Below are 22792 nucleotides of genomic sequence, written 5' to 3'. Positions count from 1 at the left end.
ATTGGTTACATGAAGTTTTTCTATAAATCCCCATTGAACTAGAGGTACTTTTCCTCTCAGAATTTCACCTGATAAAAACTCATCATAATAGTGTATCAAGCAAAAAGTCATTTGTTATTCAACTTGTCTTTCTCTAAACAACTTGTATTAAAATAGATTCATCTTAATATGTTTTGGATTCTGATTTTATTTTCCTTTGGTTGAAGGTTCTCCCTATGTTTCACATGCTGCATATGCTCAGCTTCCATATTTTATGGTTACCTTTTTAGCAGCAGTGCCATTAAAACTATAACTTTCATACCTTCTTCTTTTTGTATTGCCATTAAAGTGACACAGTACAGAGCATGGTGTAAAATCAATTTTCAGGACTCTTTTTCTCAGAGACTATACCTATCCTGGTCATATTACGGTCTTTGTGACCTCTGAGAAGGTGGAAGCATAGACACTAGAGATTTCATTGTGTTTTTAGATCACTTTCAGAAATCTGCTTTCTGCATGGAGTCCTTCAGTACCAGCTCATTCTTTCTTACCCTGTCTTCTGTTCATGTTGCTGTATTGAAAATCTTTTTTTCAAGATGACTGATGACTCCACTAATCAACAAACCTAACTTGAGTTTTTCTCACTCCATATTCCTAACTGTTCGATACTCCATCGTCCTGAAAATCCTGCCCACTTTTGACTTTATGAGCCTTATGTTCTGTTTATTTTATGCCTCAGTTTCCATTGGTTGCTCTTTGATTGCCTTTCTTGATCCTCCTTCTGGCCTCCCAGTTGAATCCCACTGTCCCTCCTCCTCTCTGCTCATCCTAGGCAGCCCCAGGTACTCCCTTTGGGCCTAAGTCTCTCCTGAACTGTATCTGTGCATGTACAGCTCTCAGCAAGTAATCTCTACTTGAATGTTTCTGTCTTTTTGTCTTAGTCATCTTGAGCTGCTTTAACAAGATACCATTGATTGGGTGGCTCAAGCAGTAGACTTTTCTATTTCTCGCAGTCCTTGAGGCTCTGAAGTCCAAGATCAGGGTGCTGGCAGGTCCAGTGTCTGGTGAGAGCCCGCCCTCTGGCTTGTCAATGGCTCTCTTCTCGTTGTATCCTTGTGTGGCCAAGGAGAGATCATCTCTCTTATCCCTCATTTCTAAGAAAGGCAGGAGGAGAAGGGGACAACAAAGGATGAGGTGGTTGGATGGCATCACCCACTTGATGAACATGAGTTTGAGCAAGCTCCGGGAGATTGTAAAGGACAGGGAAGCCCAGTTTGCTGCAGTCCATGGCGTCACAGAGAGTTGGACACAACTAAGCTACTAAACAGCAGCAACAATCTCATTCATGAAGACTCCAGTCTCATGACCTAATTTCCTCCAAACACCATCACGTTAGGGATTAGGAGGTACACCATAGAAATTTGGGAGGGACACAGACATTCAGTCTGCAGCACTTAAAAACTCAAAATATGTAAATTTCAACCCATCATTTTGACCTTAGGCCAGTCATACAATCCTGTCCACTTCCAGATTTCCATCCAAGTGCTATCAATCTCATGCAGAGTAACAGTCATTTAACTTTCAGCCTTTCCCTGTCAACAAATACCTAGTTGTTGGAAGTCCTTCCTTCATAATTCTCATGTCTTCCCCTTCTTATACCCACATCATCCTAGTTTAGGCCTGTCTGCATCAGGCTCTACTAGGGGGTCCTTGCTGGATCTCCCCATCGTTTCAGGGTCTTTGCCCTCCAGTTGCTTTTGTAGGGTGCTGCACTAACCTTCTCTCAAGTTCAGTATGGAGGTGTGATGGTGACAAACTAATAAGAAGCCTCCAGTGGCTTCTTTGTGCCTTCTCAATAATGTCTAGATTCTTTACATTGCCGCACAACTTTCTCCATAGTCTGGATGAAAGACTTTATCCAGACTTTATCCATCCAATTCCCCAGTGTCTCCAATTTGCCAATATAAAGAAGCCTCTACAAACCAGAAAACTTGTTTTCCTTCTCACAGCTTGTACACTTCGTCACCTGTACATATATTTTTTACAATTTACCTGTCTAGACTATTGCTTTATATGCATTTATCCTTCTCTTGACCATTTTTCAAAGGCCAGCTTAGGACCACCTTTTTCCAAAAGTCTTAAACACCTGGCCCTAAATGGCCACATCTGCCTGTAAAGATCTGTAGCTGGAGTAACCGTGTAAGTTTTCATCCAGGCAAGGATGTTTTTGGAAGTGAAAGGAGATGATGTCATTAATAAAGCTGGGGCAATAGGAATTCACCAGGACTTTCCTGGAAACACTAGGACAGATGTCGCCTTGTCTGGAGCCAGCATGCTTTGCTTGCCTCTCCCACTGGCCCTTAACATTACCACCTCACATTGTCATCATTTCTCTTAAATTGTGTCCTGGCTCCCCAGCAAGACCGTCTGTCTGCTGAGCAATTACATTATGCCTTAAATTTCCTCACATTCCCAGAACCGAACATTTTGCCGTATATTTTAGTAGATAACCAAATTTTGTTTATTAATTAGAGTGCTGGTGGAAATCATTACTTAGCAATTTTTATCTTATATTTTGGAGGTGGTTTTGCCAAAGAGATAAAATGTTTGATTTTTCTCTTTAGCTTATTGACATGTGCATGCAGAACTGTGGTCCAAGTTTCCAGTCTCTGATTGTGAAGAAGGAATTTGTTAAAGATAGTCTAGTTAAGCTGCTGAATCCCAGATACACCTTGCCAATAGACATTCAGAATAGAATTTTGAATTTCATTAAGGTAAGTCTGTTATATACCTTATGGAATGGTGAATGTCTGAGATTAGAAGCTTAATTTCCTAACTCCCAGTTGGTTCAGTGATCCCTTATAAGCCTGGGATTGAGCCTCAAAGTGTTTTTATTATTCTGTTTTCCATGTAATAATGTCTTGGCATTGGACACTGGCCTTTTTCTGAAGAATTTATAGTCTTTTCCATACTTGTCTCTCAGTTTCTGTTTTATCTATGTCAGATAGAAGAGATGGTGATGTATACATTTATTTTGCAGATGTGGAAACTATGTTCTGGGGTCGATAACTCACTGTCTGCAGAGTTATTTGGCAAAAGATCTACTGATGCTGTTTTAGAGTCTGTTAATTCTAGATTTAGTATAGCAAAAAACAATCAATAGTATCTATTCTAGAGTTTCATTGAATTGTTGAGGCATGGCAGTCTGATGATTAAAAATATTTTACATTATTCTAATCTCTAAAAATGTACATTTTGGACTTTCCTGGTGGTCCAGTGGTTGAGATAAGGTGCTTCCAGCTCCTGCACTGCCGAGGGCGTGGGTTCAGTCCCTGGTTGGGGAGCTAGGATCCCACGTGCTGCATGGCACAGCCAGAAACAAGTAACTGCCCCCCCAACCCCCCCAAAAGAAAACAACTGCAAAAAATGTCCACTTTGTGTATGGCATTCAAAAGTAGCTTTCTCTTTCTGAGGGAGCTTCATGATTGTCAGTCTCTCATTTTTTGGTCGTCACTTTCAGAATTGTGTTTTGTTTTACTGGTCTTTTATCTCCGAAACTTTCCATCTCTTGAATTCAGACATGGTCGCAGGGTTTCCCAGGAGGTGTGGATGTCAGTGAAGTGAAAGACGTGTACCTGGACCTCCTTAAGAAAGGGGTTCACTTTCCTTCATCAGATGCAGAGGCTGAAACAGCCAGACAAGAGGTAGGAGGCCCTTTTTTGACCTATGTAGAGAAAGACAGTGAAGGGCTTGGGTCTTTTTTCATTGAAAGGAATGATTCTAGCTTCCCCTAGCTTAAGCCAAAAGATAAATCTGTGACTTCATAGAATAACCAGGCCACAAGAAGGCTGGTGTTAGCTGGATCTTTGGAATAACAGAGAACCAAGATTCAAATGCCTTGTTACTTGTCTACTCCCCTTTGACAAGCAGCTCATTCTCTCATTGCAGACCAGTTTTCTCCATGTGGTAGACAACACGCTGGGCCTGCCATGCATGTGCCTGCTAGGTCACTTCAGTCTGACTCTGCACAGGGCTCCCGGGTGGCGCTAACGGTAGACAACATAGCTCTCACATGTTCATGTTACAGCCTTAGCTTTTTCAGTTTCAAAGCTCAAAATTGCAGAGGAAGGACTCATTGAACCAACATGGGTCAGTTTTCCATTTCTGCACAAGTTAACTGAGGTCTTGGAAGAATGTGATGGCTCCATATAGAAATCATTTAGGTAGAGCAGAGTAGGGGCAGTTTTCAAAAGAAAAGATTGGTGCTAGACCAACAAGGGTCTCTGTTAGCAGTCATGTAATAAATTTGTATATTAATACTGTGCCCATAGAAGAGTCTCTTGATGTTCACATGTATTCATTGTCAAGTCTGTAAATAACTTTCCAGGTTTTGAACTTATAACACTTTGAGAGACTGATTATAAGTTAACTCTTGGCTTTCTGTAATTTCCATAATGTAAAAACAGTAGTTCTTCCGTTCTGTAGATTGGTGAGTCCTGCCTTGGTAGAAAAAGCAATTCATGTGTATACCAAAGTCTGACCTTTGTGAAGGCTTTGTCCTGAGGGCTAACTCTCCCTAGTGAATGAGTCATCTGAATGGAAAGACGGGCTTGCAGTGGCCAAGTTAATTCAAATAATAATATTTCCATGTTTCATAGATGTCACTGAATCCACCACCATCTGTTCCTTCTGCACCAGCTCTTCCTTCTGTAGTTCCCAAGATCTCCACTATTACATTGGTCCCAGAACAGGTAACAATAGCAATGATTGTGTTTATTGATGACTTTTTCTAAGTTCTAAGCACTTTATATATAGTTTGTTTATTCTTAGCAATGTTATCATAAGGTGGAGGTTCCTAGCCTCATTTTACAGAGAAGGAGACTGAAGTGTCTGTGTATGGTGGTTCAGTTCTAAGTGGAATTAATCCCATGAATTCTGCCTGATTCAGAAAGCCTGAGCTTTAACACTTGTGCTTGTCTAGTGGCTTATGTGGCTTTGTGGAGGCTTGGCTGTGCATGGAGTTTATATAAGCAGCTGATCCCTGTTGCCCCTGATAAGACTGCCCATATGCCATTTCAGACAGCTCAGTGCATGGTACTCTTATTACTGTTATTAATTGTGCCAATCGAGTTACATTTACTGCTTTGTCTATTATCTGTTTATCAAAGGTTTAGACAAGCAATTATTAAATGAAGCTCATTTCTGTCCTGCTATAAGGGAACTATCATTTAAGACTTTGTAGGGACTTCCTGGTGGTCCAATGGTTAAGAATTTGCCTTCCAAGGCAGGGGACGCAGGTCCCACCCTGCTTGTAGGACTGAGACCACACCTGTCACAGGGCAGCTGAGCCTGCACATCACAAGAAAGCCCCAGTGGGGCCAAAGCTTAAAAAAAAAGACCTTGTATTATTATTATTTGGTATTATAGAGTAGTCTATATGATTAATTCCTCTTGGAATTTAATCCAGGAAGAAAAAAAAAAACAAACTGTTTCTCTCTTGATTCTTCCTTCTTTAATACCATGGGACTATAAAACATTCATTTTTTTCCTCCCCCATTGGTTTCCAGGAAATCCAGACTCAACATTTGCCTTTTTGTCCAGGTTCCTGATATGGTCATCTTTGCTTTTCTTCATCTTGGTTCTAATCTGACTTTTTCCCTTCATCAACTTTCCTAGAGCATGGTTTTAAATGTAGTACAAGATCTCTCAAGACCTTTTAAAAGGTGACAGAGTATACACTTGTAAAATAATTATATGTACATTTATATAAATTTGAAAGTACTGAATTTTACAAAAGTGTTCTCTGCGAGCAGGAAGCATAGTTGTTCTCTGTGTCTCACTTACTGGTTGTTGTGTTGCCCTCTACAGATTGGAAAACTACACAGTGAATTGGATATGGTGAGGATGAACGTGAACGTAATGTCTGCCATTCTGATGGAGAATATCCCTGGGTCTGAGAACCGTGAAGATATGGAGCTTCTGCAGGTATAGTATGATTTCAGGGACAATCGGTTACAGTGTCTCTTATTCTCTAACCTTAGAGCCTGTGAGATGGAAGACACCCTCACATTGACTAGTCCTTCCTCCCACATCTTTCCTTGATTTTTTAAACTTAACAGGAAGATGCACGGATGACTTTTATCAGAAATGCAGTAGTGAGTTAGATGTTGTACTTAACCTCTTGCAATAAATAATTTAACATCATTAATCATTGATAGCCTTGCCATATACAATTTCTGTTAGTCTTTAATTGTTTTAAGTGTGTAATTACTTCTGTATCTATCTATTCAACAAACATAAAGAGTAACTACAATGTGGTAAAGGATATAGAAATGAGGAGGCTGTCCCTAGTCCTTAAGGGACTTGGAACTAGTAAGCAAGATGGTTTTGTAAAATCAAGTGTTATAGTATTGATGCTCTATAGAAATGCATTTATCATACTGTAGGTTCTGGAGTGGGGCACGGAGAAAGGTGAGGGTTTCTGGAAAGGTTCAAAGAGAGGCATTGCTGAGGCTGGGGCCGAGCAAGTGGATGGTACATTTGGACCTGCGTGAGCATATGAAGGACCACCAGCAGTTCATTCTGACTACGGTGGGGGCCCTCCTTTTCTGTGTCTCTACATCCAGAGCAGTTTTTCCCTCTAATAGGTTTGTTCTAATTATCTATTTTAAATTTTAACACACACTTCTAACATAATTTTAGAAGCAGAGGGAAAAAATATCACTTTCTAAATCTTTTTCTTCCCAAAAAAGTTAAGAAACTTGTCATATTTTTGCTTTTCTCCGATTCCCACTCTGCAAGTCTCATGTTGTTGTTATCTTTCCTTTAAGTCCTTTGATTGTTAGTAAGTGAAATTTTTCTTAATTATTGCTTGCTTGGGAAACAGTAAATGGTAAAAATGCTCTTTTTCAACATTACCACTTATATTTAACTGCTATTTCCTTAAATCGTTACTAGTAGTAAACCTTGAGGGTTTACATGTCCAAAGATGTCTTTTGGCTGCTGTGTTAAGGTCTTGCAGTTTTCTCTAAGAATAGTTACTATCCTTTGACAGAAAAAAGGGGTTAATACAGAAGTCTAGATACAGAATTACTTTCCTTAAGTACTTCAAAGATATTGCTTGCTTCATTATTCTTGTACCCAGTGGTGCTATTGAGAAGTATGGTATTATGGATTTTTGCACCTTTGTTTTATAATCTGTTTCTCTGGTTGTATTTGTGACTTCTCTCTAATGCTTCTGAAATTTCTCTACACTGTGTACAGGGGTGTGTGTGCATGTATGTGCATATGTGTATTTCTCTTAACTTTAACCTGCTTAGCACTTGATAGGACTTTTGCACTGTCAACTTATGTTTTAGTTCTGGGGAATTCTCAGCTCTTACTTCAGACATTTCTTTTCTAGTATTCTTTCTATTCTCTTTGTATGGAACATTGTTTAGATGATGAAACTTTTAGTTATATTTTTCTTATCTCATCTTTCTTATACATTTTGATTCTTTCTTCTTTTGAGCTGTAGGTCTAGCAAAGCTTCTCCAGTTCACGTATTATTTCTCTTAAACTTGAATATCAGTTTGTCTGTTCAGCCCTGCTAATGAAAGTTTTATTTCAACAGTTTTTTAAATTTTATTTTTATTTATGTTTTTAGCACCAAAATCATTTTGTATTGGGGTATAGCCGGTTAACAATGTTGTGATAACTTCAGGTGAACAGTGAAGGGACTCAGCCGTACATATGTATGTATTCATTCTCCCCCAAATGCCCCTCCCATCCAGCCTGGCACATAACATTGAGCAGAGTTCCCTGTGTTATACAGTATGTCTTTTTCGGTTATCCATTCTAAATATAGCAGAGTATACATGACCTTCCCAAAGGACTTATCTTAGCCTTCCCCCTGGCCACCATGAGTTCATTTTCTATGTTTGTGAGCCTCTTTCTGTTTTGTAAGTAGGTTCATTTGTATCATTTCTTTTTAGATTCCACATATAATGGATGTCATATGATATTTCTCCTTCTCTGACTGACTTCAGTCAGTACGGCACTCTCTAGGTCCATCCATGTTGCTGCAGTTGGCCTTATTTCATTCTTTTTAATGGCTATTCATATTCCATTGCGTGCGCCACATCTTCTCTATCCATTTGTCTGTCAGTGGACGTTTAGGTCGTTTCCGTATCTTGGCTGTTGTAAACAGTGCTGCACTGAACGTTGGGCGCAGGTCTCTTTTTGAGCCGAGTTTTTCTCTGGGTATATGCCCAGGAGCTGGATTGCAGGGTCAAACAGTAGCTCCATTTTTAGTATTTTAAGGAACCTCCATACTGTTCTCCATAGTGGCTGTGTTGTTGTTGTTGCTGTTCAGTCGCTCAGTCGTGTCCAACTCTTTGCGACCCCATGGACTGCAACACACCAGGCCTCCCTGTCCTTCACCATTTCCCGGAGTTAACCCAAACTCATGTCCATCGAGTTGGTGATGCCATCCAGCCATCTCATCCTCTGTCGTCCCCTTCTCCTCCCACCTTCAATCTTTCCCAGCATCAGGGCCTTTTCAAATGACTCAGCTCTTCACATCAGGTGGCCAAAGTATTGGAGCTTCAGCTTCAGCATCAGTCCTTCCAATAAATATTCAGAACTGGTTTCCTTTAGGATGGACTGGTTGGATCTCCTTGCAGTCCAAGGGACTCTCAAGAGTCTTCTCCAGCACCACAGTTCAAAAGCATCAATTCTTCGGCGCTCAGCTTTCTTTATGGTCCAACTCTCACATCCATACATGACTACTGGAAAAACCATAGCTTTGACTAGACAGACCTTTGTCGGCAAAGTAATGTCTCTGCTTTTTAGTATGCTGTCTAGGTTGGTCATAAATTTTTTTTTCCAGTGCAGGAGGGTTCCCTTTCTCTCCACACCCTCTCCAGCATTTGTTGTTTATCGATTTTTTGATGATAGCCATTCTGTTGATGTGAGGTGATATCTGATTGTAGTTTTGATTTGCATTCCTCTAATAACTAGCGGTTTTTAATATCTTTTCATGTGTCTGTTGGCCATCTGTATGTACTCTTTAGAGAGATGTCTATTCAGATCTTCTGCCCATTTTTTTTTGAGTGGGTTGTTTGTTTTGATGCTGTAAGTGTCAACAGCTGTTTGTAAATTTTGAAGACTAATCCCTTATCAGTCACATCATTTGCAAATACTTTCTCCCAATCTGTAGGTTGTCTTTTTGTTTTGTTTATTGTTTCCTTTGCTGTACAAAACCTTTTGAGCCTAAATAGGTCCCGTTTGTTTATTTTTGCTTTTATTTCCATTATTCTAGGAGATGTATTTTAAAAGATGTTGTTGTGATATATGTCAAGAGAGTATTCAGCCTATGTTTTCCTCTAAGAGTTGTGAAGTGTCCAGTCCAACATTTAGATGTTTAATTCATTTTGAGCTTGTTTGTATATGGAGTTAAGGAATGATCTTATTTCATTTTTGACATATGGCTGTCCAGTTTTCCCAGCTCCATTTGTTATTTCAACAATTTTTTATTTTAGATATTTATTTCATTATAGTAGTTCTTTCATGGATGAGCTTTCCCCTTTTATCTTTTAAGGATAATTATTTGTAAAGGTGCTTTTCCATTTGCTCTGTGGATTCTCTTTCCTTGGGTGCAAGTCCTCTTGTTCATCACTTCTTTCATTTTGTTCCTCAAATATCTGGACAGATTGGTGATAGGAAGCTCATTTTTTTAAAGTGATTAATTCATTTTTGGCTGTATTGGATCCTCACTGCTGCACACAAGCTTCTCATTGCAGTGGCTTCTCCCATTGTGTAACACGGGTTCTAGGCGTGTGTCTCACTGGTTGTGGCCGTGGGCTTAGTTGCCCCGCAGCATGTGGACCAGTGATCAGGCCTGTGTCCCCAGGGAAGTCCGTTAGCTTGTTAGCTGTGTGAGACCTCTGCCAGCTGATCTACATTCTCTGACCCAGCTTGCTTGTGCTGACAGGAAGACACCATGGCTGCATCTTGTGCTTAGTACTGTTTCTAAGTATTTCTGTGTTTGCTGCAGTTTTCAGACTATGTAGCAATGACATGGGAGAAGGCAATGGCGACCCACTCCAGTACTCTTGCCTGGAAAATCCCATGGACGAAGGAGCCTGGTAGGCTACAGTCCATGGGGTCTCGAACAGTCGGACATGACTGAGCGACTTCACTTTCATGCATTGGAGAAGGAACTGGCAACCCACTCCAGTGTTCTTGCCTGGAGAATCCCAGGGATGGGGGAGCCTGGTGGGCTGCCATCTGTGGTGTTGCACAGAGTTGGACATGACTGAAGCGGCTTAGCAGCAGCAGCAACGTTGACATAGGGCTTTCCTGGTGGCTCAATGGTAAAGGATCCGTCTGCCAGTGCTGGAGACTTGGGTTTGATCCCTGCATCAGGAAGATCCCCTGTAGAAGGAAATGGCAACCCACTCCAGTATTCTTGGCTGGGAAATCCCATGGACAGGGGATCCTGGTGGGCTACAGTCCATGAGGTCACAAAGAGTCAGACATGACTTAATGACTAAACAACAACAACGGCATCATTACCATGGGGTGATTCTGGGTGGGATGTATTGGTAGGTAGTTTTCTGAGTTATATATTGTTGTTCAGTCACCCAGTCATGTCCGACTCTTTGTGACCCCATGGACTGCAGCACGTCAGGCCTCTCTGTCCCTCACCATCTCCCGAAGTTTGCCCACATTCATGTCCATTGCATCGGTGATGCCATCCACCCATCTCATCCTCTGATGCCCTCTTCTCCTTCTGCCCTCAGTCTTTCCCAGCATCAGACACTTTGCTAGTGAGTCGGCTGTTTGCATCAGATGACCAAAATACCGGAGTTTCAACTTCAGCATCAGTCCTTCCAACGAGTATTCAAGGTTGATTTCCCTTAAGATTGGCTGGTTTGATCTCCTTGCTGTTCAATATATACTTCCTATTTTTTCTGGACGCTACCAGCAACCGCAAACAGTGTCCATTGTGCAAGCATTGCTCCCACTTGGGACACAGATATTCCTGCTTCCCTGTCTGGTCTCCTGTGGGGAGAGAGGCACGGATAGGGGTGGTCATACTTTGGTTGTTGGTTAGCTGTCCCTAATTCCATCTTCTTCTGGCTTCCACGGTCTGTGGTCACAGAGCATCTCTCATTTCCTTCTGTGTTCTGTGCTGGTACTCATTGGGGGCAGTCTCGAGTGTCCTGGGTTGTTTGTTCTAATCCAGGGGTCACCATGCTGTGGCCCATGGGTAAAGAAAGAACAGGTCATTTCTCAAGCTATATCTCTGCAAGCCTGCCTGCAGAGGGCACAGGAGAGTCAGACAGACCCTTCATGGAGCCCCTGCCACCCCCACCCACTGTCAGTCAGTGTGAGTTGGTGGTGTCCCTCCGGAGTGTAGAGGGCTTAAAACCAGAGCTTGGGAGCATCTTCGTTATCCATTCATCTGCTGATGGACACTTAGGTTGCATCCATGTCTTGGGTGTTATAAATAGTGCTGCTGTGAATATTGGTATGTGCATTTCTTTTTGAATTAGAGCTATCATCTTCTCTATATATGTGCCCAGGAGAGGGATTGCTGGCTCATATGGTTACTCTCTTTTTAGTTTCTTAAGGAACGTCCGTATTGTTTTCCATAGTGGCTGTGCCAGTTTACATTCCCATCAAATTTACATTCTCTTCACACCCTCTTCAGCATTTGTTATTTGTAGACTTTTGGTGATGGCCATTCTGACCAGTGTGAGAGGATACTTCATCGTCGTTTTGCTTTGCATTTCTCAAATACCTAGTGATGTTGAACATCTATTCATGTGCCTCTTGGCCAGGTGTGTGTCTTTTGATTAAGATGTTCATTTTGTTGTTGTTGTTGTTATTGAATTGTATGAACTCAATATATTATTATATGTTTTTGAAATTAAGCCCTTGTGGATCGCATCATTTGCAAATATTTTCTCCCAGTCTGTAGGTTTTCTTTTTGTATTGTTTGTGGTAGGGGACGACAGAGGATGAGATGGATGGATGGCATTACTGACTCGATGAACATAAGTTTGTGCAGGCTCTGGGAGTTGGTGATGGACAGGGAAACCTGATATACTCTAGTCCATGGGGTCACAAAGAGTCAGACACAACTGAGCGACTGAACTGAACTGTGGTTTCCTTGTCTGTGCAAAAGCTAATAAGTTTGATTAGACACCATGTATTTATTTTTGCATTTATTTCTATTGCCTCGGGAGACTGACCTAAGAAAACACTGCTACAATTTACATCAGAGAATGTTTTGCTTATATTCTCTTCTAGGAGTTTTATGGTGTCATGTCTTATGTTTAAGTTTTTAAGACATTTTGAACTTATTTCTGTTTATGGTATAAGGGTGTGTTCTAACTTCATTGATTTACATGTGGCTGTCCAACTTTTCCAGCACCACTGGCCGAAGAGACTGTCTATTCTTACCTCCTTTGTCAAAGATTACCTAACCGTGGGTGTAGTGTGACCTGCATAGCTGTAGGTATGACCGTGGGTTTATTGCTGGACTCTATTCTGTTCCATTGATCTAGAAGTCTGTTTTATGTGCCAGTGCCACACTGTTTTGATTACTGTAGCTCTGTAGTATTGTTTGAAGTCTGCCCAGGGTATGCCTCCAGCTTTGTTCTTTTTCCTCAGGATTGCTTTGCAATTCTGTGTCTTTTGTGGTTCCATATAAATTTTAGGATTATTTGTTCTAATTTTGTGAAAAGTCATGGGTGATTTGATAGGGATAGTGTTAAATCTGTGAATTGCATTGAGTATTATGGCCATTTTAACTGCATTAGTTCTTCTAATCCAAGAGCATGGGGTATGTTTCCATTTCCTTGAATCATCTTCAGTTTTCTTTATCTTCAGTTTTATGTTAATGGTTAGGCTTATTCCTACTTTTTGTTTTGATGAGACTTTAAATGTTTTTGTTGTTGTTGTTTTTTATTTTCTAATATTTCATTTGCTAGTATAAAGAAATGCAACATATTTCCATGTATTAATAATATGTCCTGCTACCTTGCTAAATTCATTTATCAGTTTTAATAGTTTCTGTGTTGAGTCTTCAGGGTTTTCTATATAGAGTATCATGTCATCTGCATATAATGACAGATTTACCTCTTCCCTTCCACTTTGGATACATTTTATTTCTTTTTTGTGTGTGTCTTAATTGTTTGACTCTGACTTCCAATACTGTGTTGAAAGTGGTGAGAGTGAGCATCCTTGTCTTGTTCCAGAATTTATTGGGAAGGCTTCCCACTTTTCACCATTTAGTATCATGTTGGCTGTGGATTTGTTATAAATGGCTTTTGTAATGTTGAGATATATTCCTTCTCTACATGCTTTGATAAGAGTTTTTATCATGAATGGATGTTGAATTTTTCTGCATCTACTGAGATGATCGTGTGGTTTTTGTCTTATCTTATGTTGATGTGGTATATCACATTAATTTTGCATTTGTTGAACCATCCTTGGGATGCTGGGGTGAATCTGATTTGATCATGGTGTATGATTCTTTTTTATCTGTTGCTAGATTTGGCTGATATTTTGTTGAGTGGTTTTGAATTAACTAACGTGTTTGTTTATTTGGCTGGGTTGGGTCTTAGTTGTGCAGCCAGGGACTTTCTTGCAGTGCGAGGGCTCTGCAGCTGTTGCTCACGGGCTCTGGCTGTGCCGCACTGGCCCAGGGGCATGCGGGCTCCAGTCGTGGTGGCACATGGCTGAGTTGCTCTGGGGAATGTGGGATTGGAGTTCTACCACTTGGGATTGCACCCAAGTCACCTGGATGGCAAGCTGGATTCTTAACTACTGGACCACCAGGGTGAATACCCTGTTGAGTATTTTTTTTTCATCTGTTCAAAGTCTTTGTCTAACCTGATATTTACAGACTTGTTGACCAAAGACTAGCCATTTACTAAGTATCTCTTAATATCCTGTAGAACATCAGAGTGTAGTATACATTGAAAAACAATCAATATTTTGGATCAGTGGCTTTAAGTGTACTATTTTTAAGATATTTTACTTAAGAATATTACATCATTTTGGTAATGATTTTTTGGGTTCTTAGTCATGGGAAAGTCATTTATCATTGGACTTAGTTTCTGTATATATAAATCCTTTGTATGAGGAGATTTATGAGGAACCAGGGATCAAATTGCCAACATCTGTTTGATCATCGAAAAAGCAAGAGAGTTTCAGAAAAACATCTACTTCTGCTTTATTGACTACACCAAAGCCTTTGACTGTGTGGATCACAATAAACTGTGGCAAATTCTTAAAGAGATGGGAATACCAGACCACCTGACCTGCCTCCTGAGAAACCTGTATGCAGGTCAGGAAGCAACAGTTAGAACTGGACATGGAACAACAGACTAGCTCCAAATCAGAAAAGGAGTACATAAAGTCTGTATATTGCCACCCTGCTTATTTAACTTATGTGCAAAATATATCATGCAAAATGCTGGGCTGGATGAAGCACCAGCTGAAATCAAGACTGCCAGGAGAAATATCCTGAAATATCCAGATGACACCACCCTTATGGCAGAAAGCAAAAAGGAACTAAAGAGCCTCTTGTTGAAAATGAAAGAGAAGAGTGAAAAAGTTGGCTTAAAACTCAGCATTCAGAAAACTAAGATCATGGCATCTGGTCCCATCACTTCATGGCAAATAGATGGGGAAACAATGGAAACAGTGACAGACTTTCTTTTCTTGGGCTCCAAAATCACTGCAGATGTGACTACAGCCCTGAAATCAAAAGACGCTTGTTCCTTGGAAGAAAAGCTATGACCAACCTAGACAGCATATTAAAAAGCAGAGACATTACTTTGCTGATAAAGGTCCGGCTGGTCAAAGCTATGGTTTTCCCAGTAGTCATGTATGGATGTCAGAGTTGGACTATAAAGAAAGCTGTGCACCAGAGAATTGATGCTTTTGAACTGCATTGTTGGAGAAGACTCTTGAGAGTCACTTGGGCTGCGGGGAGATCAAACCAGTCCATCCTAAAGGAAATCAGTCCTGAATATTCATTCAAAGGACTGATGCTGAAGCCGAAACTCCAATACTCTGGCCACCTGATGTGAAGAACTGACTCATTAGAAAAGACCCTGATGCTGGGAAAGATTGAAGGTGGGAAGAGAAGGGGACGACAGAGGATGAGATGGCTGGATGGGGTCACCTACTTGATGGACATGAATTTGAGTGAGCTCCAGGAGTTGGTGATGGACAGAGAGGCCTGGCATGCTGCAGTCCATGGGGTCGCAAAGAGTCAGACAGACTAATCAACTAAAGTGATATGATGAAGAGATTAAAAAGAAAATTAATCGTTAGAGTTCCTATGTAGTAATCCCTTTTTAAAAATCCACAATTGAGGATGTTTACAGATAGAAATTTTGTGACTCATTATATTGAGCATGTTAAACTAAAAATTTTAAAATTTGGTATCAAAGTAGAAAGGTATGTAGCAGATAATATTTTTTAAGAAGTGACACAGCAATATTCCTAATTCCATACAATCTTCCCAGCCATTCAGAGCTCTCAAATGTGGTGATAGGATTTTTCTCTCATGTTTTCATCCATCTGTGGCTAACAATCCTTTTGTAAGATGTCCACTGAAACATCCCATTCAAATATGTGAATCCAGTTTTATTTGCTGCCATCCTGGAGTGTACTAAATGCCTTTTTGTGTCCAAGTCTTTGGGTCAAGATGTTTGGTTGAATTTTTCTAGGATAATACTGATTTGTTGGTTGCTGTTTTGATGCCAGAGCTTAGGGCTGTGTGTTGCCTTGAATCTTAAAGAGACTGGGCTGTAAACCAGCATTAGAACGCACTCATGACCAATTCAAGTTGAATGGTTCTGGCCCTAGGTCAGTTTGTTTATGGAACCTATTGAACGTGTAACTTGACTTTTCTCGCTTATGCTTTTTTGGTAGTAGCACGTAGAGATCCGGTGTGGGGAGTGCTGTTCTTAAATTCTTTTGACAAATATTTGAACTTTTTCTAGTAATCTAAATAGCATCATAAAAGAAAATTGTTCCTCTACTCAAAACACTTTGGATACTAGGTCTGAATTTTTTTCCCTCACATTGAATAATTGTGGCACTAGCTGCCCAGAAACAGCACAGACTCCACAGGTGAAGAGCTTAGTCCCCCAAAGCAGTCCCCACTTCTGATGCCAATCACAAGTCATGGGTCCTCAGGTTACCCACCCTTCTGCCCCATTTTGGCTACAAATCAAATTGGGGGCCCCTGCGACCCCCTCGTCAGGTTTAGTAATTTGCTAGAATGGTTCACAGCATCCAGGGAGACACTTTACTTACTATTATCAGTTCATTACAGCGGATACAGGCGAACAGTCAGATGATGTCAGCTGAAAAACGTTCAACCTAAAAGTTTAGAATTGTTTTATTTGATGGACAAAACTGAGGGCTTAGGCCCAAGACACCAGCTTGTCACATGCTCTAAGGTACTATTCTGAAGAGGCCGGGAGGAGACATATGGAAGAATTTTTGTACCAAAGACCAGGTAGCCAGAACATCAAAAGGTTACTGTTAGTTAAAGAAGACCAGGGCTTCCCTGATGGTCAGGGGGTTAAGAATTCACCTGCCAATGCAGGGGACACGGGTTCAATCCTGGTCTGGAAAGAGTCCACGTGCTGTGGAGCAGCTGAACCTGCGCTCCACGACCGCTGAGCCTGCAAGGAGCCCGCGAGCCACAGCTGCTGGCTGAGCCTATGTGACAGAGCCATGCTCCTCAGTAAGAGACGCACTGCAGTGAAAGCCGCACACAACAGCTAGAGAAAGGCCACGCTCAGAGCGAAGACCCAGCATAACCAAAAATAAAGTAATTGATTAACTAAAAGAGAAAGCCAAACTTCTCAGGTTAAGAAAGGTAGTGCTTTTCTTTGTATGGCAAGAGGTAGGAGTCCGGCCCCTGGAATCATTCCTCAGTTACCTGGAGCCAGCATCCCATGCTCTGGGGTGGGGGTGGCTGCAGAGGCCGACTGCTAGATGGCGGGCTTCCTACTTCTAGCCTAGTTCCCTTAGGGCTCACTGTCAGGGAGGCTCTAATGTGATGGCTCACTGGCTCTGTGAAATGGACTGTTTCCTGCCATATCATAAACAAGGACGTCCCAGCCATCAGGGATTCTGGCCCTCCAGATGTGAATTTCTGAGCCCCGAAGATCAATGCCTGCCATCCAAGAGCTCTGCTAGTGCTAGCTGCCCTCACTCCCTGTGGTGAGCAAGGAATTAAGGATGTGAATAAAAAAATCAGAGCATGCTGGCTCCAGATAGGGAGATGCAAATGAAAGGAATGATTTCAGTAAGCCCAGACTCTTGCTTCTTCCCATATGTAGAAAAGCGCTAAATTCTTTGAGATACCTGGTTTCCCTTAGTTCACAATAGTCTTTTGATGTTTAGACTACCTGCTCCTGCTGCAAGCTTCTGTATAACCTGACTCCTTCCCGCCACACCTCGCCTCCCTGGACCAGTTCTCTCTGGGTCACTTGAGATGCTGTCTCCCAGACTTGAAGTCCTAAAAATTCCCACCAGAGAAAACATAACTCTCAGCTTCCAGGTTGTGACTACTTTTTAAGTCCACAGCTGCAGCATCCTTTGTTTACGGTGAGGCAGGCCGCATTTTTTTGTTGACCAAGAATACATACAGGGAAGGGTCTGGAAGGGTCCTTGACAAGGGAGCTCTGTCCCTGTGGAGTTGGGGTTCACTATCCTCTGAGTGCCTGAATGCGTTCACCACCCAGAGGCTCTCTGAACCCAGTCGTTTAGGGTTTTATAGAGATTCCGTTGAGGCATGATTTATTTAATCACTGACCATGGGTGATTAAGGCAACCCCGGCCCCTCTCCCCTCCTGGAGGTTGTGGGGGTGGTGTTGCAAGTTTCAGCTCTGTGATCACAGGGTTGGTTTCTCAGGCAGCTGCCCCTGTCTGCCAAGAATCACCTTGTTAGCATAAACTCCTGCTTGGTTGAAAGGGACTTACTAAGTATAACAAAAGCTGTTTCTCTCATACTTACTACTCAGGAAATCCCAAGGGTTTTAGAAGCTCTGCCTTCGGAACTGGGGATGAAGACCAAATATATATTTCTTGTATCATAATATCCTACCTCACTATAGTTAATCTAAAATAATACGATGCAATTTGTGGAAATAGAGGGAAGGGATCTGTCTTGGTTCAGGAATCTAAAAATGAAACTGGCAAAGATAAAATGTGGAGAAACAAAGTAAAATTTTTAATTTGTACTTTTTCGGAGGTTTTCTCACAACTGTGTAAATGGTACCCATTAGTGATGTCAACGTCCCCAGATATCACTGGCTCCCTGCCTGGCTTTCCCTACTAAGCCCCTGGGAGGCTTCAGCAGGAGCCTGCGGGAGGGGGCTCCTCAGAGCTGGGGCAGGGGACAGATGAGAGGAATCGAGGGCCCTAGAGCAACGCAGGGCATGCAGAGTGCTTCTGTCCAGAAGTATGAAAAGTGTCTGAAGTCCGCTGGAGAGTGGGGAAATAGACACTATTTTTTCTCTCCCAAACTAGCTAATCAATCATTTTTTTTTTCTTTTAGCTTGTTAAAATAATTCACCTCTTTCCAAACCTCTTTGAAACAACAGACAAAATATTCAGTTCAGTCGCTCAGTCGTGTCCGACTCTTTGCGACCCCATGAATTGCAGCACGCCAGGCCTCTCTGTCCATCACCAACTCCCGGAGTCTACCCAAACCCATGTCTATCGAGTCGGTGATGCCATCCAACCATCTCATCCTCTGTCGTCCCCTTCTCCTCCCTCCCCCAATCCTACCCAGCATTAGGGTCTTTTCCAATGAGTCAACCCTTCCCTTGAGGTGGCCAAAGTATTGGAGTTTCAGCTTCAACATCAGACCTTCCAATGAACACCCAGGATTGATCTCCTTTAGAATGGATTGATTGGATCTCCTTGCAGTCCAAGGGACTCTCAAGAGTCTTCTCCAACACCACAGTTCAAAAGCATCAATTCTTCGGCGCTCAGCTTTCTTCACCGTCCAACTCTCACATCCATACATGACCACTGGAAAAACCATAGCCTTGACTAGACGGACTTTTGTTGGCAAAGTGATGTCTCTGCTTTTAAATATGCTATCTAGGTTGGCCATAACCTTCCTTCCAAGGAGTAAGCGTCTTTTAATTTCATGACTGCAGTCACCATCAGCAGTGATTTTGGAGCCCCCAAAAATAAAGTCTGACACTGTTTCCACTGTTTCCCCATCTATTTCCCATGAAGTGATGGGACCAGATGCCATGATCTTAGTTTTCTGAATGTTGAGCTTTAAGCCAACTTTTTCACTCTCCTCTTTCACCTTCCTCAAGAGGCTCTTTGTTCTTCTTCACTTTCTGCCATAAGGGTGGTGTCATCTGCATATCTGAGGTTATTGATATTTCTCCTGGCAATCTTGATTCCAGCTTGTGTTTCTTCCAGCCCAGCGTTTCTCATGATGTACTCTGCATATAAGTTAAATAAGCAGGGTGATAATATACAGCCTTGACATACTCCTTTTCCTATTTGGAACCAGTCTGTTGTTCCATGTCCAGTTCTAACTGTTGCTTCCTGATGTGCATACAGGTTTCTCAAGAGACAGGTCAGACGGTCCGGTATTCCCATCTCTTTCAGAATTTTCCACAGTTTATTGTGATCCACACAGTCAAAGGCTTTGGCATAGTCAATAAAGCAGAAATAGATGTTTTTCTGGAACTCTCTTGCTTTTTCGATGTTGTCAACTACAAATTGGCACTTGCCATGGGCACCTGCCATCCACCTCTGCAAGGGTTAAATCATGTGCTGCTGTAGCTGCTGACCTTCATCAGTCCCTGAAGGAGTTCAGGGTGGAAAGCAGAAATGAGGCACCCTGTGCCCTGGGAAACTGGCAGGACGGGTCTTTAGATAGTTAGACATTCTCAGGAGCTAATTTTATGAGCCCAATTCTTTTATCTCCTCATATCTAGAAAAGCACTAAAGTCCATCATGGTGGCTGACTCTTTCTCATGACTAGCAGAAGCTTCACGAGACCTGCAGAAACTTTACAAAAAGTATGTGCTTGATTGCATGTCCTTCCCCTTTACCAGCTGCTTCTTTGGTGGCTCATTCGGTAAAGAGTCTGCCTGCAATGCAGGATACCAGGGTTCAGTCGCTGAGTCGGGAAGATCCCCTGAGAAGGGACTGGCACCCCACTCCAGTACTCTTGCTGGGAGAATTCCACGGACAGAGGAGCCTGGTGGGCTACAGTCCATGGAGTCACAGAGAGTCAGACACAATTGAGTGACTCACACTTTCTTTTCTCTTGCCCCTTTACCAAAATCGCATGTATACTGTCCTTTCCCCTTGCATCTTTGAAACAGTTTCTCAGAGCTGTCTGAGGTGCTGTCGCTCATTGCCCCAGATAAAACTTCACTCACAACTCTCACACTGTGCTTTTTTTTTTTAAGTTGAGAGTATGAAAATAAAAATAAATTCCAAGGATTACAGGAGAACCTAGACAGACCACCAGAGGACCAGAAGAGGGAGAATAGTCACAGTCCAATACTGAAGGTGGGGTCAGCCACCTGAGGTTCACACAACCCTAGGAGAAAGATTCCCTTCCAGTGGGACTTTGCTCAGAAGAACTCTGTAGTAACCAGCACCTCCCTCCACGAGTGGAGAACTTCCAGTGTCACTAATCAGGCCAGAGAAAAAGGACTTCAAGTGACTCATGGATCCTGAGAGAGCCTGAGCGATGACAGTGCAGTCAGGCTGCTAGAATTCTCCCTCCAAAGCCGAAGCGTCTCCCTCTCTTTGCCATGTTCCTTCAAGTGAGCTGCTTTTTCTAACTTTTTAACTTAACACTTCTGACAGCAAATGTGTGGGTTTTTTGCCCACACTGACCGATTTTCCAGTGCCAGCTGGGTATCTTAAAATCAGAGTCAATTTTTGGGACTTCCCTGGTGGTCCGTTGGCTAAGACTTTGTGGTCCCGATGCAAGGGACTCAGTCCCTGTTTGGGGGACTCGATCCCCCATGCTACAGCTCAGTTTGCATGCTGTAATGGAAAAAAAGACCCCGCTTGCCACAGTGCAGCTAAGGCCCAGAGCAGCCATATAAATAAAAATAAATATTTTTAAAAAGTTAAATTCAGGTCTGACACTAAGTACCCAGCATGCATGCTAAGTTGCTTCAGTCGTGTCCTACTCTTTGGGAGCCTGTGGACTGTAGCCCACCAGGCTCCTACTTCCATGGGGATTCTCCAGGCAAGGATACTGGAGTGCTTGCCATTTCCTTCTCCAGGGGATCTTCCTGACCCAGGGATTAAATCCGCATCTCTTACCTCTTCTGCATTGGCAGGTGGGTTCTTTACCACTAGTGCCACCTGGGATCCCCTAAGTACCCAGAATTAGCATCCGATCCCACAGGTTAAGGGCTTGGTCCCACAGGACCACCACATTTCAGATGCCCTTTGCAAGTTTGAGTCTCCCGTACTTCTGACCATCAGGCTATAAACCACTGTTTCCCACAGCACCCTCCTCAGGTTCAATAATTTGCATGAATGGCTCATAGAACTTAGCGAAACACATACATATATTTACTGGTTTATTATAACGGATATTACAAATGATGCAGATGGAAAACCAGGTGAAGAGATACAAAGATTGAGGTCTAGGACATTCCTACACATGAAGCTTGTATCCCTGCGTAGTTGGAGTGCACCCCCATCCCAGCACGTGTCTATGTTCACCAGCCTGGAAGCCCTCTGAATCCTGAAGTTGATGGGTTTTTACAGAGGATTCATTAAGTAGGCATGATCAGTTAGTTCTCATTTCCAGTGCCCCTTCCATACCCTGAGGATAGAGGTTAGGGCTAAAAGTTCCAACCTTCTAATTATGTTTGATCCTTCTGGTGACGGGCCACCATCCAGGAGCCCATCAAGAGTTTACTTGTCAGAACAAAAGATGTTCCTGTCACCTGGGAAGCTCCAGGGGATTTAGGAGTTCTGTTAGGAATGAGGGGAGGGGGGCACAGATCAATATATGTATATTTATTTCATATATAGGTTGTAGCCGTTCAGATGTTCCAGCTGCATGTGGGGGGTCTTTGATCCATCTCAGCACCTTGTGCAGGCCCCAGGCTGTGTCTCCTGCCTCTTGGGCTGATTAGAGACACGCCTTTCAGACCCTTGTGCCTTTATTGCCTCCATATCTTTGGATCCTATTTGGATTTAGCCTTTGAAGACTTCTCATGCTTTCTTCAAAGTTTAGACATGCACATTAAAATATTTTTATATTGTTTCCAGTATTTTTAGGTATTTTGTTGTCATGGATATTTCCATGACAGAGCACAGTGCTGTGTAGGAAACCAAGAACTGTATAGCTTTTTTTTTTTTTTCTTAATTGAAGTAAAATCACATATCATAAAATTAATTATTTTAAAGTTTGCAATTTAAATATGCAATTTAGGGAATTCCCTGGAGATCCAGTGATGAGGACTCCATGCTTTCACTGGTGAAGGCTCAGATTTGATCCCTGTCAGGAAACTAAGATCCTGTAAGCCATGTGGCATAGCCAAAAAATAGAAAATGAGCAATTTAGTGGCACTGACATTCACAACCATTTCCTCTGTTTATTTTCTTTAAAGGAACTCAGGCAGATTCTTTAACTTACTATAATGTTTTCAGAGTTCACCCATGTCATAAAATCTTTTATAGCCCACATTCTATTGTATGTATATACTTTCAGTATATTTTATGTATTTGTTAGTTGATGGACGTTTGACTTCTTTCTGTCTTTTGGCTA

General features: G+C 42.0%; 1 protein-coding gene across 7 annotated transcripts in view; it reads left to right on the top strand.

The window, feature by feature from the left end:
* The window catches only part of TOM1L1 (target of myb1 like 1 membrane trafficking protein), a 62866-nt gene that overhangs the window by 12399 nt on the left and 27675 nt on the right, over positions 1 to 22792 (top strand). For 4 of the 7 annotated variants that reach the window (XR_014079966.1, XM_081581697.1, XM_081581700.1 and 1 more), the window contains exons 4-7: positions 2604 to 2753; positions 3558 to 3683; positions 4638 to 4730; positions 5848 to 5964. Coding sequence is in view for 6 of the 7 variants with exons in the window: in XM_081581697.1 (XP_081437823.1) it covers positions 2604 to 2753; positions 3558 to 3683; positions 4638 to 4730; positions 5848 to 5964 (486 nt within the window). In the remaining variant the exon portion in view is untranslated. The remainder of the gene's footprint in view (positions 1 to 2603; positions 2754 to 3557; positions 3684 to 4637; positions 4731 to 5847; positions 5965 to 22792) is intronic. The other 3 variants (XM_081581698.1, XM_081581699.1, XM_081581704.1) reach the window with 3 other exon arrangements.

This window comes from Giraffa tippelskirchi, chromosome 3, assembly GCF_054371585.1.
Source record: "Giraffa tippelskirchi isolate mGirTip1 chromosome 3, T2T-mGirTip1v1.2.pri, whole genome shotgun sequence".
NCBI classification, from domain to species: domain Eukaryota; kingdom Metazoa; phylum Chordata; class Mammalia; order Artiodactyla; family Giraffidae; genus Giraffa; species Giraffa tippelskirchi.
This window is presented reverse-complemented; position numbering and strand designations above follow the sequence as displayed.